Here is an 18,107-nt window from a genome sequence, read left to right on the forward strand (position 1 = left end):
AGTAGATGTGAAAGGCTTATGGATAAAAATACTCACTTAAGAATTATTTATGATTATAAAAAAAGAAATTACTTAATTATCTAATATTTAAAGAGGTTAAGTAGATTATCATACATTTATATTAATGAATATTATACCATTCTAATTTGATGTTTATGAAGATGTAATGGCATAAGTAAATGGCCATAATGTAATAATAGTAATAAGGACACAAAATTGAGAGAGAGAGAAAGGGAGACAGAAGTGGGTAGGGGAGACCTCAACTGTGTGAAACATTGATAGAACAAGAGTATAAAGAAATGTTTATCTATCAACAGTGGAAAACGGATGATTGTCACCATTTTTAGCCTTTTATCTAGTTTCCAAATCTTTCTAAATGGGCATGTATGTCATGTTATGTATCCTTTTATTGTTAGGAAAAGAAAGAAAATTACAGGATTGTCCCAGTTGTAAATATGCACTTTATAGGCATTTCACTCTGTTAAATACTGGTTGATGTTTTGTTTTTTCTTTTCACAGTATCGATGAGCCTTTCTGTTTTGAATCGAATTTAGTGTTTTAAGTTTGTAAGATTATTGCCATACCTTTTACAGTTTTCTGAGCCATTTAGACTTATAAAATAGTTTCAGAAAATCGATTAATCACTAGGCAACAGCAAATCCATTCCCCTGGAACACCTCTCACTTGGCATCCAGTGTGTCATATTGAGAGCATTTGCGCTTCCTTCACTGCTTAATGCTTAGCAGTACAAGGGGCTCTGAATTCCTTAAAGTTTAAAAAGGATTATATAATAATATACGAATGTGCTAATTATTTTAAATACAGTGAATTGCTTTTGTTTTCCTCCAGTGACTGTCAGAGAAGTATCCACGTGGACTGTCATTTGTATCATCGTTGTCTGTAGCGATATAAAATCATTTTGAATTTGGTTCAGAACTGAAAGTATGATTTTTTTTTTTTTAATTCCAGGAATGTATACAAAGACTATCGCTTCCTTGAGCTGGCATGTGACTCACAGGAGGATGTGGACAGCTGGAAGGCATCTCTACTAAGAGCTGGGGTTTATCCTGATAAATCTTTAGTAAGTTGCATATAACTATTATTTTACAATTATTAACCATGTTTAAGAAGACATAATTCTACATACTATATACTGGAGAAACTAGTTCTCTTTTGACTTAATTCACTTCATATTTCTTTTTCTCCCTTAGGTTCTATTTTAAGAAGTTTATCAATATACTTGTTAGAGAAAATGTCCTACTCTGCCATAAAACATAATATATCCAATCTCAGACAAAGAGAGAGTTTCTCTGTTTTAATTTAAAATTTTATTTTCCTTGTATGGCTTTTTTATGGTTTTCCACAGTTGTCCCAGTAGTCATATAGTGGATTATAACATTCTTCATATAGCCATGGCATATATATCATGTCATAACACTATTTCATAGCCTTAAAAATATACTTATTTTTATAAAATTCCTTTCACTATGTCTATAGTACCTGAATCCAAAATTATATCTGCATTCAAATTCTGATTAATGGCATTTGGAGTGTGAAAGAAGAAAAACATTATATTGCAATTCCTACTTATCTTTATAAATACACTTCAAGTATTTGAAGTCACTTCTCTCATTCAAGTTAATAAACAGAATTTGTTTGGAAAACGTCTGGATTTAAATTTCAAAAGTCCCACCCAACATATGTACACACACCATTAAGCAGACTCTGCGAATGAGTGGCTCTCACTGCTTACTCACTGTTCCCCTTGAGATGCTGCACTATCCAGGTGTCTGCTCAGAACAAAAGTTCAGAGACTCAGCCTTGGGGATTTAGTCCAGCTTGACCTTTTGGTGCTTACTTGGCTCTAGATCAGTTTATAGGACAAGTCAGGTCATTTCTAGGCCCCAAATACAAAGAGTCTTCTCAGGAGAGCCTGAAATATGGGCACCGGTGGCGGGGCGGGGGGGGGGGGCCAGAAATGAGGCGTCTCTAGGGGAACTTTAGACTTGACCACATCCCTGAGGTTGCATTGAAATTTAACCAAGTTCCAGTGGTAAGTGATTGAGGATTTATGCCAAAATGTTCTTCTCATTGATGTTATTTAGCTCACACATAGACCTCTTAACCCTATCCCAACCTACCTTCGTCTGGTTAGCACCTAAAACAATGACCCCTCCCCCACAATAACCCTATGCTCTCCTATGAGAAGTGCAACAAGCCCCTTTCCTAGTGATATCCAAGTACAGAGGTAGCTATATGATTTCCATAATTGTCCAAATTTTATCAGTTGTGTACATACATATTTACATAGCTATATGCTACTCTAAAAACTGCACATGAGAAATCATTTGTAAAATCAGAGTACCACTTCTACTTTTGTTGTTAATTCTGATCATTTCTTATTACTCTTCCTTATCCATTGATGGTAGTGTGTTCAATTTCACAAACATTCTGTATTAAAAATGGACATATACTTAATTTTTAATTCATTCATTCCACAAAAGCGTATTGAGCACACGCTTTTTGCCAGGCACCACTCTAGGCAGTAGGGCAACAGAGGTGAACAGTAAGGTCGTACCCCCAAGGAGCAGACATTAAACAAGTGAATGGATAACTGTATAACTATATAGTGGGATTTTAAGAGCACGATACAGTCTGTAAAAAAAATAAAGAATATTAAAGGGACAGACAGTGAGAAAAGGGCAGGCAAGCTTTATTTTAGTAAAGATGATTAGAGAAGGCCCCATGTGAAGAGTTGAGTAAATGAAATGGAAGTCTGAAGAAGAATATTTGTGGAGAGGACTAACAAGTGCAAAGCCAGCTCAGTGTCTTAGAGGAGCAGCAAAAAATCAGTGAGTCCGGAACACAATGAGGGAGGACAGAAGTGGTTGATAGTTTCCAAGAGGGTGGTCAAGGGCAGATTGTATTGGCCTTGAAGGAAGTGGTGAGCATTTGATTCTATTTTGAGTGAGATGGGAAGCCATTAGAGGGTTTCAAGCCAGTTAGTGACATAAGATTTACATTTTTAAAAGTCTTATAAGACTGGGTACTATGAGAAGGTGTAGAGCATGTGTGTTCAAGCACAGGCTTTAGGGTCAAACTACCTAGACTGAAATTCCAGAAATTCACATAGAAACTGTGAGATCTTAGGAAGGTTACCTAGCTTTTTTAGGTTTCAAAACTCCCATTTCTAAAATGGAAATAGCAAGAGTCCCCTATAGCTTGGTTGACAGGATAAAGTGAGAGAATGCAGGGAAAGCACTGAATATGGTGGACACAAGCAAGCACTCTTTTTTTATTTATAATAATAATGATGGTGGGGCACGTGGGTGGCTCAGTTGGTTAAGTGTTAGACTCTTGAGATTGGGCTCTGTGCTAACAGCATGGAGCCTGCTTGAGATTCTCTCTCTCCCTCTCTCTCTCTCTCTGCCCCTCCCACTTCTTAAAATAAATAAATATATATTTATAATAATGATGATGATAATTATCATTTTCATCACAGCCTACTAAGATGAGAGCTAAAACACTGTAAATATTATAATGTAGCCCAGTGAGATCATAAATAGTTTATGCTATTTTCTATCTACCAAATAATAGAAAATTGGTTATATAAAATATTATATTGGTTATATATTAGTGGTGTGTGTGTGTGTGTGTGTGTGTGTGTGTGTGTCTTCCTACCATGCAATTGTAATGTTTGTGAAAATGTTTTCTTCAGTCATAATTTTGCCAAACTTATCTTAAATATACTAGGCAATTTTGGTATTTCAAGAAATTATGCAATACATCTCTTATGAGGGAAAACTGTCTTGGCAAAGCAAAATTACCTATCCCTGGTGAAGTGTTTTTATAAATTGGGATTTTCATGTATCCATAGCTCTACAGAAAGAAGACGCTCAATGAAACATTTGCTATTTTTTATCAGAATGCTCAATTTTAAGCAAATCTAGGGTTGTCCCACATGATCTGTTTGATTCTTTTAATATCATTTCTGTTTATAAGTACACTTTTGGTACAGTTGCTTGGACGATCAAGACAAAGGGGTTTTTTACTGTATGCCAAAGACATGACAGGAAATTAAACTTGGCAGTGTGCCATGAACATTGCTTTTCTCAGTTTTCATCATAAACAACATTTGCATTTCTTACGCACCATGTAGTTGTAGAGGTTATATTACACGATTGCTTGACTTTCAGATGTTTAAATGGCAGCTAACTACTGAAAGCAATCTAAGTAGAATGCTTATGTAAACATTCATTTTGTGAACATGCTTAGATTTGGAGGGATGGATACTTTTAGCTACAGTTATTCCTAACTTAGATTTGATGAAAAAGTCAGATTAACCTAGTAACAGATGTCTCTCTGTAAGTAAATTTTTAGGACTTCTGGAGGGTCATTTGGGTTTTGTATCAATAAACCATTGAGTCGACAGCAAATCAATCTCTATTCTAATAATGAAACATTTGTCATACATGGACATAAGTCAAGACTCAAAACTTTCTGCTTTTTATACAAGATTTTTATTGGAAAAAATCTACAAAGATTATTTTTAAAAATTGTGTAATTTCAGCCTCATTTAGATAAACAGCCATCCTCCACATTTTGTTTTTGGACACATTTTTTTTTTCCAACTAAGATTGCACACTTTTTTATTACACGCTTTTCCCCATCATATCTTTTCTAACATGTCCACATGAAGAATATTTTTATGTCATTCATATCATAATGTTCTATTACCTGTTTTTTTCTTTTGGAGTTTTCTACAGTTTTTTTTCTTTCTTTCTTCCTCTTCCACTCTCTTCTCTCCCTTCTTCCTTCCCTTCATCCATCACCATTATGGTGGTCTCTAGAAATTCGAATATAAAAAACATGCAGTTCTTACTTTATAAGAGTTTCAAGTCTAGTGGAAATGAGGGACACAAATAATTACAATGTGGTAGAAACTATAGCGAGTATATAAAATGCAACAGCCCATCTATATTCCCATGTGGATTTTCTAATTACCTTTTGCCCCTTAATCGTTCTGGATCCAAAGCAAAATGTAGACTTCTTATTTGAACAGTATAATATGTGACCCTCAATGAGGCATTCTGGATTCAGTTTCCCAATATGACACTGAACTTACACATAACCTCTCTGAGCCACGAATTTAACATTCTACCAGTCACCTGATCTTTTTGAGAAGCCACAATACTTTAAAGATATATGCAAATCTGAATTTGGGTTTAGCGGAATTTTATTTCTTTAACTTCTATTTCCTTTGGCCATTAAATTGAAATTATAACCACTATAAAATTTTATATTAAATAATTAAATTGTTGTACAATTTCAAATTAAAGATGTTTCTAATGGAATTAGTTAATAGTATTTTGGTTTGGTTTCTTTTTTTTTAAACTGATGAAACAGATAAAAAGTGTGTGTGTATCAGTATTGTAGGCTACAATTAAAGAACTTTTAAAAGTTATTTTATAGTAAAAATTTATGTGCATGCATCAGTAAGTGTGAATACAAATAAATGGAAATTTGATTAAAATCTAAAGAACAAGGTATAAAAGATGACTGATCTTTTGGCACAGTTTTGTCAGCTAATAGTAGGACTTAAGGTATAAATAACATTAAAGGATTCCAAATTCTTTGGAACATTTTGTGTGCAGTGAAATGAAGTAGATTTTAAGTCAGACCTATCTCATGTTTGAATCCCAGTCCTTCTATTTATTAGCCCTGTGGTTCAGGCAAGTTACTTAACTCGTCAGTTGTGTATTCTTTTTTAAACTCAAAATAACGATTCCTTCCTCTGCGTGATTTTATAGGATTGAATGAGAACTATTGCATATCACATCTAGCTTGGTGCCTGCAACTGAGTGAATGTGTTCAATGCCACGTAGCCTTTATTATTATTGCTGAAAATCATTAATGGTCCATGAAGCTGCACTCCCCAGTTTAGTAGTTACTTTTTCTTTGCAAAGGATTAGTGGGACTTAGGCAAATGAGGGAGAATTTCCTTACCTGTTGGTTAAGGAAGCAGAGTTGTTGTTGTCCACAGGGGTCATGTTGCCCTGTGGACAGGCTGGCTTAGAAATCTGTCAGTCAGGAGTGAGCCCAAGGGGCTGTCAGGGAAAGTGAGAATTCACAAGCCTGCCCTCAGATACTGGCCAGCTGGCTATCTGAAAGCAGCCAACTGTAGAGTAGCGGATGCCCTGGAAATAAATTTGGTGCAAATTCAGTATTGCCTATTTGTTAAATTAAATACTGCAGAGCTTCTTAAGAGACTTCCATTGACTGTATAGATAGATGGTCCTCCCCTAGAGGGTATGATTTCTGTTCATTTTTTTAATGTTTTCTAACATTTATTCATTTTTTGAAAGACAGAGAGAGAGAGAGTGTGTGTGTGTGTGAGTGGGGGAGGGGCAGAGAGACAGGGAGACCCAGAATCCGAAGCAGGCTCCAGGCTCTGAGCCGTCAGCCCAGAGCCCAATGCGGGACTCAAACCCATGGACCACAAGATCATGACCTGAGCCACCCAGGTGCCCCTCTGTTCTTTCTTTAAAGTTTATTCATTTATTCTGAAAGAGAGAAAGCACAAGTGGGGGAGGGGCAGAGAGAAAGGAGAGAGCAAGCATCCCAAGCAGGCTCTGCACCATCAGCACGGAGCCTACGCCTGACGCAGGGCTCAAACTCACAAACCGTGAGATCATGACCTGAGCCCAAATCAGAAGCTTAACCAACTAAGCCACCCAGGCGCCTGTAGGGTATGATTTCTTAAGTGATGAAAAATGGCAGTAGAAAGTGAAATACCTGAAACTTCATATACCCCTGAATTCAAGACTTTCCCAGTTATAATTAATAGGACTGATCTGGAAGTTGAAAGCATTCAATAAATGAAGTCTTTGGGGACTTCAGAAATTCCTTTTGGATAGACTCTAAAACTGAACTTTTCTCTGTGGCAAATAACAACTGGGGGGAGGGTCTCCGTGTCATTCTAGGGAGAGAAGAGGAATGCCCCCAGACCTCCATAAATATTTATTAGTACGGGATGACCACTCCTATGCATTTATTTATTCAGCCATCTAATAACACAAGACTGACGATGCCCGTGCTGAGTCCGACTACACATCACTTTATTCTTAGCTTATTCAGCAGTGCTTCCCACAGAACATCGAGCGGCCACATGACCAATTCTGAAGAGTTTAGTTTTTCTTCAGTGGAGGTACTTGCCGTGATCTAAACATAAACTGCCGCCACACGGTGTAGTGGAAGGAATTATAAAACATTTATGGTTCACCATTCATGACTGTTATGCCTCTCTCAGAATAGACAATTGGGAAATGATTGAAGGAAACAAGAAATGGCAAAGCCACACCATGTCCTCCACTTGGATGTTTCTCATATTTAAGGATCAAGGCCCCCTACTCTGTGACATCACTGTTGCCACCACAAACAGAACCATCTGCCATCGAGCAGAGAAGCCAGTCATTCCCTAATGTGCAAAAATACTTGGTTGAACTCCTGAAACTTATTTGGTAGATCAAAAGCTGCACTGCTGTGGAATTCAATAAACTCCATCTGTTTGAGGTATTTTCAGCAATATTGCACTTCTTTGGAGAACCGGGGTCTTGTTATTCTCTAAAATAGTATTTTATTCCTGATAAAACTCCCTGTGGGGATCTTTACTGCATTATTGAACAGTTGGCAGATTCCTTACAGAGACTCTTTTCTCCCCCCTTCATTCATTCTTATACCGTTATTTATGTCTCGCAGAAGCCAGTGATGTTAACAGTTATATCATGGCAACTCACAATGCCAAGAAGCTTCTCTACACTATTGTATCGGTGTCTTTAAACTGATATCATTGTTAAATATGATGGCCGTGATGGTCCTTGGATTAGACATTTCCCCAGGGTCACCAGTTGGCATTGCCCCTCTCCCGAAAATTTCTGTGTGGAGTATTTCTCCCTCCACATCCTCTTTTAAAAGTAAATGCCAGATCTCCAGCCCAACCTGTTACTGCAGCCTGTGTTCAGCCTCCTCCACAGATGCACACACTTTACTACCAGCTCTCTTCAACTCCGCATCTCAGCGAGAAATTCCTTTTGGGCCCCTTGTGAGACGAATTCAGATCTGTTCCCTGCCCATATCCCATCACGTCTTCCCCACAGGATCTGACCCTGCAAGGACTCGGCTGCCCTGGGAGTAATGAATCACCATTTTATTTTTTTAAGCCATATGTGCGTTAAATTGTTTGATATAAATCATACTCTTGCAGCTCCAGTTTGAAACAGGAGACCCATTTGCCCGCCGCCTGTCGCTGGCTGCTCTGTGTCTCTATCCAGAGTGTCTCTTTTAGAAACGACTACATTTTTTGTGACTAACCTTTCCAGACCCATTTTCTTGAATGTGGACCAGTGTTTATTTTGGCCACATCCCCACTATACAGCTTTCACTTCCCATGCCAACCCAAGACAAAACGCATAATTTATGAAGTAGAGGAATGGTACAGATGGAGGTCGTAACTTGGTCTGCTTACCCTGTCTCCCCAGAACCACCCACTCCTTTCCTCTGCTCTCTTTTCCTTTCTTTTTCCACCTTCTTTGAAACCAAGGATGCAGTGTTTGTTTAAAAATGCATTGGCTGATGAAATTTTCCACTGCTTGGCATGTTGGAGGAGGGGCTGTCAGGAAAGGGCAAGCTGACATACTATTTTGCCGTTCATGCTAACAGTTCACTTATTACCAATTCAAACCAGTGCTTTTTGGCCAGCTCCCCATACTCCAAGGATTCCGAGCAGAAAGAAGGGGGGAAGTCTCTGTCATAATTTTCTGCTGTTATAAATACATGATTTCATTTAATATAAGTGGATTCTTTGACTTGTCCATGAGCTCGGGGTGCTGTGTGTGTGTCTGGGATGTCAGTGAATAGTTAAATTATTTGTTTTGATTTTGCTCTAGCATGAAAAACCTTACAATTTTTAAATAAGTTTATGTTTAACATATTTCTTTTTTGTTTTTTTTTTCCTTACGGCTACGTGCACAGGGGAACAACAAAGTAAGTTCTTTGTCCTATCGCAGCTCCTCTTTCTCTCCAACCCCGCCTCCCCCGCTGCATGTATCTTGGCCAGAGCGTTTCTGTGCACATTGAAATGACTGTTGTCTGCGACAGTGCACAAATGATACAGGGTGTGCAAAGGAGAAAACATGCATAATGGCGGTTCCGTTTTGACCTTTTGGAAGGGAAAAGTTACGCTCTTTAGGGTTGGTTATTGAATGGTAGTTCAGAAAGGTTGATGGTATGAGGAAAGAGGTCGACACCGAGAGCAAAGATTATGAAGATTTAATAATAAGGACTCTTCTGCAGAAAGGGTACAACAGTCTGATGAAACCCAGTGCAGCTGAAGTTTCTGACCAAAAATCAAAGCTCTCATGTTAATGTGCAGTTATAAAAACCCCAAACTGGAGTCTTAAATAGCAGGATGGCTGGCTTTGCTGGTGAAACTGAACTAGATCAGTGCTCTGGCTTTGAAGGTGCCTTAAAATGGATGGAGGAGGGTGGGGTTCACATTTGACTTGGCTTCTGCACCCTGATGTATTCCAGCTGGACGGAAGTGGGAGGGTGTGGGGGATGGAGGAGGAGACTGAGTGTGCACGATAGATTTGTGAGACCAGGCAACACACACCAATGGTGAAAATTATCTTAATGTTGTTATTGTAATTAGATAAACGAGCAATTGAGTCATTCATAAGGTTGCTGGCTTGTTTAAATTTAAATTCAGTTCTTCCAAAGGATTAGAACTCCTTCTCACTTATATTAGTTATATGATAGTAACATAGTTAGGGAAGATGGTCTTAAGTTTAGCAGGGTGATTTGTTTTTCATTTTTTCTGTGTAGAATTATTAGTGTTTTATCCTACCAGGTGGCCCACTTAATAAAATGGGCCTCATTGAATACAATAAGAATTGAAAAGATCTGTTCTATAAGGGGCTGCCTGCATATCTAAAGCAGCTGGAATTCATCAAAATTGCTATTCATAAGCCATACATATAGAATGTAAAACAAATGTGGGAAATCTTGCAGCTTAATTTGATGGAATGTGCTGTTATGGAATACGTTGAAGTAAATGGTTGGTATTGAAAATGTGTCACTTTATAAATTTATATCTGGATATAACTACTTATGGCCCAAGTAATAATATTTAATAAAGTTAAAAATAATACAAGAAAAGTACAAGATAGACATTTGTGAAGAAGCAAGGTGGTGAACTCAGCTCACTAATAGGTCACTTTTTAAATATAGCAGGTAGCTTACGAAATTAATTAGAGATTTCTTACACAAAGTTAAGGATAATACTCTACCTAATACTACCACTACTAGAAAAAACCTTTGGACAAAATATAAAACCCCCCAGTTTAGTGTTTATACCATATAATGTATTTCAGCTCTTGAATAATAACCATGTCTGGTCTGGTCTGTTCACTTACACTGAGTCTCTATCTAGAATTTCATATGCTGCATTTCTTGTTTGTTTGTTAAGTACCACGAGCTAATTGTGAGTGCACGAATACCCAGCCTGTGCATGCTGAAGATCAGGGAACCAGCTGCTGACATTTGGGGGGAGGTGCTAACCCTTAGACCACTGGAAAAGCATTTATGATTTGCCTCTTTCACTAGTGACTCACTGATGACTTAAAGGCATTTGTAAAATTCCCCAAAGAAAACACTTCTCCATAGCAGGAGTTCTCCGTTTATTGTGTCTTGCTTGGTCAAGTTCTTCTGGGCAGTGTTCAGTTTAATAGAGTTTACTGATTTTCAAATAATTATAATGCAGTGAGCACTAAAACCCCCATATTGTAAGGCTGCTGCTCATAAGGGAGCTTCTAGGAGGAAGCCACCTTCATCCTAGAGGGTCTTCAGTCACCTGGAGCCACCACCTGCATCATGAAAACCTGGCCTAATGCTGAGGGAGTATCTTCAGGTGCCAGAGTGTCAGTTGAAGAGCATTAAAGATGCAAGCCCTGACTGTTTTGATTTTTAGTTGAAGAGTGGCTACATTGGAGGTGCTGGTATTTATTGCCCTTAGGCCTTAATTTTTAATTGTTTATGTTAGGAATAAGTGATAGTTTGTGAAAAAATGTAATGCTAATACTTTTAAAATATGATCATTATACTGACCATGTACTCTGGCACGAAAGAGCCTCCTCGAATCACAAACAGCACATCTGCATGCTATTTTCCTTTAGCTTAGAGTTTCAGTATAAATGGAAAACACTGGAATACAAGCTGTGCTGTCTCCAGAGTATAGGTCTGGAGTCTTCAAAAGGAGAATATGAGATTCTTTTTTCCCTCTAATTCTGGAATGCTTATTCTGAATTGTCCCCAAGGCAACATACCTAACTTGTTGCCTGCCATATACGTGAGCCAGCTGCAAAAGGTGACTCATTTTAGACTCACAATGGCTAATTGTTTATTTATGGAATGGCATTTTATTATTTATCATATTAACCAGACTCTAAAGAGAATGAAGTCTGCTAAATTAATGTTTCTTTAGATGAACAGGATGAATGGATTCATCTTCCCACGTACATTAGATGTAATGCACACACATCCATACAAACATCCACACATGTGTATTCTGAGGTGTATGGAACAACTTTACTATTCATTTTCTCAATAACAACTGAACTGATCTGCTTTAGCCGCGTTTAGATTATGCTTAGAATTTGGGAGCTAAACCTGTAAACTCCAGGAAAACAAACTTTTATAATAGATGCACATTTAGATTTATATCATGATGGAATGAAACACCAAGGTTCACATTTCTCTTTGAACAGTTATATGTATTTTGTTATTTTTCCTTAAAAAGCAAAGCAAATTTTCCTTTCGTGAGGAGATCACAGTTGCTAAAAAAAATTTCCTTCCAGGCCCGTTACTTATTTTTCCTTTTGAAAATGTTTTCCTGTTGGCATAGTGATACTCTACATTGGTTAGGGTAGAGTCTATCTCCTCCTTAGAGGGGTTTCCCTGAACCATGGATTCCAAGTCCATGTCTTCATGAGGGAGACAAGAGTCTAGGATTTCCTGAGTCAGTTTTGGGAATGTGAAGAAATACATACATTAACGGGGGTCGTTTTTTGTTCTTTTTCTTAATTTGTTGTACACAAATGTAAATCAGAATGTCATTTGCAGAACAGAGGCCTTCAGGTAAAAAGTAATCTCCATGGTTTGTCCTAGAGAGTAGACATTTAATTTCCTTCTTTAATTTGATGCACTGTCTTGGCAGGCATTTCAAGGAATTTAAGAGACTTAAATTTTATTTCTGTATTAAAGACTTTGTTAAATATCTATGATATTAGGCAAATTGAAGGTAGAGAAATAATAAAGAATAAAATTGTATAACAAAAGCTTTCAAGTTTTTTAATGATGTTGGTACAGAAGCATAAATGAAAACTAATCAAAAGAATCCTAAGTTCAGCAATGAATGCTTCAAAAAATTTTAAGTTATGTGGAGAAACTATATTGAATCTCTTCTCTTATGAATATTTTATTACCTTTGAAAGAGAAATTTACTCCCATTTTACTTCAGTCTTCTTAAAGTAAAGGATTCTTAAATTTCTCTGAGCATAAGTATTAAGTTGACTGCCTTGACTAGAGAGAAGGAGTATTTGAAAAGGAGAAATAAAACCAAACATGCTAAAACAATTTTTTAAAAACTAAGTCTTTATTAACTCCTGGTTAGGTTAAATGCAATAATGTTGTACACATTGGAGGGCTTTGCTATATAAGAAGAGAAGAAAGAAAAATCAGATTTAAACTCTTGTTTTACATTGAAGTACTTTGTCTAGTGATTTCCTAAACATTCAGAAGACAAGTAGACATTGTTGGTCTCCATTAATGGGAAAAGTAGTTACTACCTAGAGTATTTCTTTTGGTGATCCACTGGATTTTAGCAGTCATTTACAAAGATAGAGTGTGCCAGATCAAATGTCACCAAAATACATCACACTGAAGAACATAGATATTAAATCCATGATAATTTGTCTCGTCTCCTGTGCCAACCTTCAACTCCTAAATTTTTGCCATTGGTCATATGTGAGAGACCGTAGATAGGCACTGAAAACCCATTACCAAACCTGTAAAGAAGCAAACAGTACAGTATCATAATGTCCATTTCCTTTCTAATATTTAAAATGCATAAGTGCAAATCAGAACACTCTAAGTGTAGATATAGTCAGCTCAATTAGGGCTATTTATTTTCTTTGAAAAATGTATATGCTTTCCTTGATTTTCTTAGAGAAGCTGATTAGCGAATGTATTTCCCTAGGATTTAAGGAGAGCCCATCATATTTGCTTAATTTATGCATAACCCAATTAAGAATATCATTAAAATGAAAAGAACAAATGAAAACTCACTAGCCTCAAAGTGTTAATTTCAGTTCCATATGCATCTAAAAATGAATTGTCTGTTTCAATCTTCGCAACACCAATAAACTTGTGGTTCTTTTTTGACAAACCTGTCTTAAAAGAGCATTGCTCAATGCTTAGTTTTTGAACTCTATGACTTTAATCTTAATCCATTGGATAAAAGGGCAGTTCAGTTGGAGGCAGAAGACTTTGAAAGTGAGTTGGAATCTATGTTATGTTCCCAAATTTATTAATCTTGCCAAATAGACTCACAGAAAAGCAAGAATTGTTCCGTTGCTCAGAAAGCTCACAGATAGAACAGGGACTTCTGAAGTGTTCTTGAGGCTTATTTATATATTTTATTTCCTCTGTTGTGTCCAAAATAAGTGACTTCACTCTAGTTAATGAGGAATGAGAATAATTTTGTCTTCACAACTTTGACATATTTTCTCTCACAGTATTTTATTATTTTTTTAATTTAATTCCAGTGTAGTTAATATACAGTGTTATATTCATTTCAGGTGTACAATATAGAGATCCAATATAGTGATTCAGCAGTTCCATATATTACTCAGTGCTCATCAATTTAAGTGTATACTTAATCCCCTTTACCTATTTCACCCATCCCTCTACCTGCCTCCCCTCTACTAACTATTTGTTGTCTTATAGTTAGGAGTTTGTTTCTTGGTTTCATTTTGTTTGCTGTTTTGTTTCTCATTCTTTTTATGGCTGAATTCCGATGTGTGATATTTATATATATCTCACATCTATATCCATTTATCTATCAGTGGATACTTGGGCTGCCTCCATAGTTTGGCTATTGTAAATAATGCTGCAATAAACATAGGGGTGCATATATCCCTTCAAATTAGTGTTTTCATGTTCTTTGAGTAAATACCCAATAATGCGATTACTGGATTGTAGGCTAATTCTGTCTTTAATTTTTCGAGAAACCTTCATACTGTCTGGCACAGTGACTACACCAGTTTGCATTCCCACCAACAGTGCACAAGAATTCCTTGTTCTCCACATCCTCGTAAACACTTGTTGTTTCTTGAGTTTTTGAGTTTAGCCATTCTGACAGGCATGAGATGATATCTCATCATGGTTTTGATTTACATTTCCCTGATGATGAATGATGTTGAGCATCATTTCATGTGTCTGTTGGCCATCTGTATGTCTTCTTCCATTCAGTAGGTTGTTTTTTACTTTGGTTGGTTTTTTCTTTGATGCACAGAAACTTTTTATTTTGATGTAGTCTTAAGAGTTTATTTTTGCTTTTGTTTCCCTTGCTCAGGAGACGTATCTAGAAAGATATTGCTATGGCCAAGGTCAGAGAAACTACTGCCTGTCCTCTCTTCTAGGATTTTTATGGTTTCAGGTCTTACATTTAGGTCCTTTATCCATTCTGAATTTATTTTTATGTACAGTGTAAGAAAGTGGTCCAGTTTCATTATTTTGCATGTAGCTATCCAGGTTTCCCAACACCATTTGTTGAAGAGACAGTCTTTTTCCCCCATTGCATATTCTCTCACATTATTGAAGGTTAATTGAAGAGTATTGAAGATTAATTGACCATATAGTTGTGGGTTTGTTTCTGGGGTTTCTGTTCTGCTCTATTGATCTATGTGTCTATTTTTGTGCCAGTACCATACTGTTTGGATTACTGCAGCTATAATGTTGTAATATAACTTGAAGTCTCATGTTGTGATACATCCAGTTTTGTTTTTATTTTTCAATATTGCTTTGACTATTCCAGGTCTTTTGCGTTTCCATACGAATTTTAGGATTGTTTGCTCTAGTTCTGTAAAAAATGCTGTTGGTGTTTTGATAATGGTTGCATTAGGTGTGTAGATTGCTTTGGGCAGTATAGACATTGTAACCATATTTGTTCATCCAATCTATGATCATGGAATACCTTTTAATTTTTTTGTGTCATCTTCCATTTCTTTTATCAGTGTTTTGTAGTTTTCAGAGTACAGGTCTTTCACCCTTTAGTTAAGTTTATTCCTAGGTATTTTATTATTTTTGGTGCAACTATATATGGGATTTTTTTCTTAATTTCTCTTTCTGAAGCTTCATTATTAGTGTATAGAAATGGAGAAGATATTTATACCTTGACTTTGTATCCTGCAACTTTACTGAATTCATTTGTCCATTCTACTAGTTTTTTGGCGTAGCCTTTAAGTTTTCTCTCTATAGTGTCATGTCACCTGCAAATAGTGGAGGTTTTATTTCTTTCTTACCAATTTGGATGTTTTTTATTTCTTTTTGTTGTCTGATTGCTGTAGGTAGGAGTTATAGTACTATGTTGGATGAAAGTGGAAAGAGTGGGCATCCTTGTCTTTTTCCTGACATTAGGGGAAAAGTTCTCATTTTTTCATCATTGAGTATGATGTTAGCTGTGGCTTTTCATATATGGCCTTTAGTATCTTGAGATACGTTCCTTCTAAACCTACTTTCTTGAGAGTTTTTATCAAGTATGGATATTGTACTTTGTCAAATGCTTTATCTGCATCTATTGAAATGATCATATGGTTTTTATCCTTTCTCTTAGTGATGTAATGTATCGCATTGATTGATTTATGAATATTGAATTACCCTTGCATCCCAGGAATAAATCCCACTTGATCCTGATGAATGCTTGTTTTAATGTATTGTTGGATTTGGTTTGCCAATATTTTCTTGAGGATTTTTGCATCTATATTCATTAGGGATATTGGCCTGTAGTTTACTTTTTTGTGTGGTACCTTTATCTGGTTTTGTTATCAGGGTAAGTCTGGCCTCATAGAATAAATTTGGAAGTTTTTCTTCCTCTTCTATTTTTGGAAAAGTTTGAGAAGAATAAGTATTAACTCCTTTTTATGTGTTTGGTATAATTCACCTGTGAAGCCATCTGGTCCTGGACTTTCATGTGTTGGCAGTTTTTTCATTACTGATTCAATTTCACTGCTGGTAATTGGTCTGTTCAAATTTTCTACTTCTTCCTGCTTCAGTTTTGGTAGGTTATGTTTCAAGAAATTTATCCATTTCTTCTAGTTGGCCAATTTGTTGGCATATAATTTTTCATAATATTATCTTACAATCCTTTCTGTGGTGTTGGTTGTTATTTCTCTTCTTTCATTTGTAATTTTATTTATTTAAGTCCTTTCTCTCCTTCTCCCTCCTTCCATCCCCCCCTTTTATTTTGATGAGACTGGCTAGTAGTTTGTCAGTTTTGTTAATCTTTGCAAAGATCCAGCTCCTGGTTTCATCAGTGTGTTCTATTGTTTCTTTTACTTTCTGTATCATTTATTTCTACTCTAATCTTTATTATTTCCTTCATTCTGCTGATGTGGGGTTTTGTTTGTTCTTCTTTTTCTAGCTCCTTTACATGTAAGATTAGGTTGTGTATTTCAGATTATTCTATTTCTTGAGGTAGACCTGTATTGCCATAAACGTCCCTCTTAAAACTGCTATTGGTGCATCCCAGAAATTTTGTACCATTGTGTTTTCATTTTCATTTTTCTCCATGTAATTAAAAAAAACTTAAAGTGATCTCTACACCCAATGTGGGTGGGGCTCAAACTTATGACCCCAAGATGAAGGGTCAGATGTTCTACTGACTGAGCCAACTAGGCACCCCTCCATGTAATTTTTTATTTCTTCTCTGATTTCTTGGTTGACCCATTCATTGTTCACTAACATGTTTAACCTCCATGTATTTGGGCTCTTTCCAGACTTTCTTGATTTCTAGTCTCATAGCGTGGTCAGAAAAGATGAATGGTATGACGTCATTCTTTTTAAATTTGTTGAGACTTGTTTTGTGGCCCAATATGTTATCTCTTCTGGAGAATGTTACTTGAAATGAAAGTGTATTCTGCTCTTTTAGAATGAAATGTTGTGGATTTATCTGGGTTTTTTTTTTATGTTTATTTATTTTTGAGAGAGAGACAGAGACAGAGACAGAGCAGGAGTGGGGGAGGGGCAGAGAGAGAAAGAGACACAGAATCTGAAGCAGGCTTCAGACTCTGAGCTGTCAGCACAGCTCAAACCCACAAACTGTGAGATCATAACCTGAGCCAAAGTCAGACGCTTAACCAGCTGAGCCACCCAGGCGCCTGTGAATGTATCTGTTAAATCCATTTGGTCTAATGTGTCATCCAAAGTTACTATTTCCTTGTTGATACTCTGTTTGGATGATCTGTCCATTGATGTAAGTGGGGTGTTAAAGTCCCCTACTGTTATTGTATTACTATCAGTTAGTATCTTTATGCCTGTTGTTAACTGTTTTTTGTATTTGGGTACACCCATTTTGGCGCATATTTACAATTGTTACATCTTCTTATTGGATTCTCCCTTTTATTATTACATAGTGTCCTTTGTCTCTTGTTACAGTCTTTGTTTTAAAATCTATTTTGTCCGATGTAAGTATTGCTACCTGGCTTTCTTTTGATACCCATTTGCATAATAAGTGTTTCTTTATCCCCTCACTTTCAGTCTGCATGTATCCTTAAGTCTGAAATGAGTCTCTTGTAGGCAGCATGTAGATGGGTGTTGTTTTTTTAATCCATTTTGTCACCCTGTGTCTTTTGATTGGAGTATTCAGTCCATTTACATTCAAAGTAGTTAAGTATATGTTCATTGCCATTTTGTTACTTGTTTTGTGAATGTTTTTGTAGTTCTGTGATCCTTCTCTTGCTCTCTTTCATGGTTTGCTGGCTTTCTTTAATGAT

General features: G+C 36.5%; 1 protein-coding gene across 13 annotated transcripts in view; it reads left to right on the forward strand.

The window, feature by feature from the left end:
• Positions 1 to 18,107, forward strand: part of DNM3 (dynamin 3) — a 563,955-nt gene that overhangs the window by 454,735 nt on the left and 91,113 nt on the right. For 7 of the 13 annotated variants that reach the window (XM_047840082.1, XM_047840084.1, XM_047840090.1 and 4 more), the window contains 2 exons: positions 970 to 1,081; positions 9,031 to 9,042. In XM_047840082.1, the coding sequence (XP_047696038.1) occupies positions 970 to 1,081; positions 9,031 to 9,042 (124 nt within the window). Of the gene's footprint in view, positions 1 to 969; positions 1,082 to 7,309; positions 7,432 to 9,030; positions 9,043 to 18,107 lie in introns of those variants that run through there. The other 6 variants (XM_047840089.1, XM_047840091.1, XM_047840086.1 and 3 more) reach the window with 2 other exon arrangements.

This window comes from Prionailurus viverrinus, chromosome F1 (genome assembly GCF_022837055.1).
Source record: "Prionailurus viverrinus isolate Anna chromosome F1, UM_Priviv_1.0, whole genome shotgun sequence".
Taxonomy (NCBI): domain Eukaryota; kingdom Metazoa; phylum Chordata; class Mammalia; order Carnivora; family Felidae; genus Prionailurus; species Prionailurus viverrinus.